At 47.0% G+C, this 1,896-nt stretch overlaps 1 protein-coding gene across 1 annotated transcript; it reads right to left on the bottom strand.

The window, feature by feature from the left end:
- Positions 1-647: 647 nt before the first annotated feature.
- HOXD8 (homeobox D8) lies at positions 648-1,890 on the bottom strand (the record flags this gene model as incomplete). The annotated part of the gene is made up of 2 exons (XM_010190585.1): positions 648-1,034; positions 1,626-1,890. Coding segments are annotated over 2 exons (561 nt in total), but the record flags the coding sequence as incomplete, so codon positions are not given.
- Between the last annotated feature and the right edge of the window lie 6 nt (positions 1,891-1,896).

The following is a 1,896-nucleotide window of genomic DNA, read 5'->3' as shown; positions in this document are numbered from 1 at the left end:
AGGTACACTCAACATCCGATGAAGGATGGGGTAAAGGAGCAGGAGAGAGGTAGAATAGACATGTGGAGGCTCTGAAGGTTACCAGAGGAGTGGATCACAATCAGGATATCAGGAAGCCGATACGTTTTATATTTGAATAAATTTGGTTTATTTTAATCAAATATCAATAGCAGAAGATTAATATATTTCTAAGACTTTTCTTCAAATTTATTACATTTATTTAATTTACTCAAAATAAGAACAAAAATTAAAATAGTACAAGTGCACTTGTCTCGATTAATAAAGCATTGTTAAATATCTTGCGCATTGATATTCATTATTAGGAAGTTTAGGTCATTTCCCGCAATTACCGTCTTTCAAGATTGGAAAAAAAACCCCAACATTTATATATATATATAATTAGAAATGTATTGCTACAAACTCTGTATCAAATTTCCAAAATAAGTAGATGAACTTTTAAATCTAGAGATTGTTCCAGATACGGTTAAAACCGAACCAAACCAAACAAAACCAAACCAGAACAGAACAAACCAAACCAAACCAAAATAAACCAAACCAAAACAAAACAAAACAAAACCACAAACAAGCAAAGCACCCGAAGCAGGGAAATGCCAAGTGGAGGGACACGCGGTCACTTGTCTCAGGGCAGGACCACGTACAGGGGCAGACGGACCGAGATGTCGGGCTATGCTGCTGGTGATTTTTGACAGCCTTTCACAAAGGCTTTTAGGGCAAAATTTAATTCGTCTGGCCTTCAGCTCTGTCTTCTTGCAGATCATGTGCTTCCTTTTTGGCCTCCCTTTCCTTTCCCTCCTGTCTGGAAGCGGGGAATTTGTCCTTGTTGTTCTCTTTTTTCCATTTCATCCTTCTGTTCTGAAACCAGATCTTTACCTGCCTTTCGGTGAGTCCTAGTGCATGGGACACCTCGATCCTCCTCTTCCTGGTCAGATAGGGGTTAAAGAGGAACTCCTTTTCCAGCTCTAGAGTCTGGAATCGGCTGTATGTTTGTCTTCCTCTTCTCCTACCCGGCGCTGCTGTTTAAAACAAAAACACGAGGTTTTGGAGGTTGCTGTGCTCGTTCAAAACAAAACGCAGGCAGGGAGCAAGGACTCGGGTCCCTCTGGAAATCCCTAGGGAGAAGCCCCACAGAAACTCAAGGGTGAGAAAGCAGAGAGCACGGAGGAGTCCTGAGCCGCACACACGGTTGCGGCGAAAAGGGCGACAGTAGATGCACGAAGCGCCTCAGCTCTCTTCCTGCATCGAGGTTTGCGGGACCGACTTTACGAGGTCACTTTATTGTGCTGTACCGGTACCCCCCTGGCCCCGCACCCTTCCCGTTCAGGCAGTGGAGGGAGCCAGGCAAATCGGTCGGCTGCGCCTCCGTGCCCGAGAGGCGACTTTAAGGCTACTCTTGAGGTGGCAGCCGCCTTCTGCAGAGGTTTCTGTTTGCTTACTGTATCGCTTTATTATCGCAAGCCACCGCCGTTATAGGAATCGCGAGGAGACAGGCAGGGAGAGAGGGAGGCAGAGGCAGGGAGCGAGAGTCAGCGAGAAAGAAGCAGGAGGAGGAAAAGAAAGTTTGAAACCAGACGTGAGAGGGAAGCAAATTTTTGACTGCGTCCAACCTTGTGGTCTCATCCAGGGAAACATTTGAGCAGGAGACGAGCTCTGATTTAAGTGGTCTGGTTCCTCGCCAATATTAGCACTGGACGATTTACAATCAGGATATTGTACCAGCTCGGCCTCTTGCTGTGTCGTAAAAATCTGCTGTCTCTGTAAGTTATCGTATCCGTAAAATTTAGCGGGCTCCCCGTGACAGGTAACCCCGCTGCAGGGGGCAGGAGGCGGAGGCGCGGCGGGGGGAGGAGGAGGCGGCTGGTAGGCGGCCGTGGGGCT

Source organism: Mesitornis unicolor, unplaced genomic scaffold (assembly GCF_000695765.1).
Source record: "Mesitornis unicolor isolate BGI_N332 unplaced genomic scaffold, ASM69576v1 scaffold31218, whole genome shotgun sequence".
Lineage (NCBI taxonomy): Eukaryota > Metazoa > Chordata > Aves > Mesitornithiformes > Mesitornithidae > Mesitornis > Mesitornis unicolor.
The sequence above is the reverse complement of the archived record's forward strand: the minus strand, read 5'-3'. Positions and strand labels throughout refer to the sequence as shown.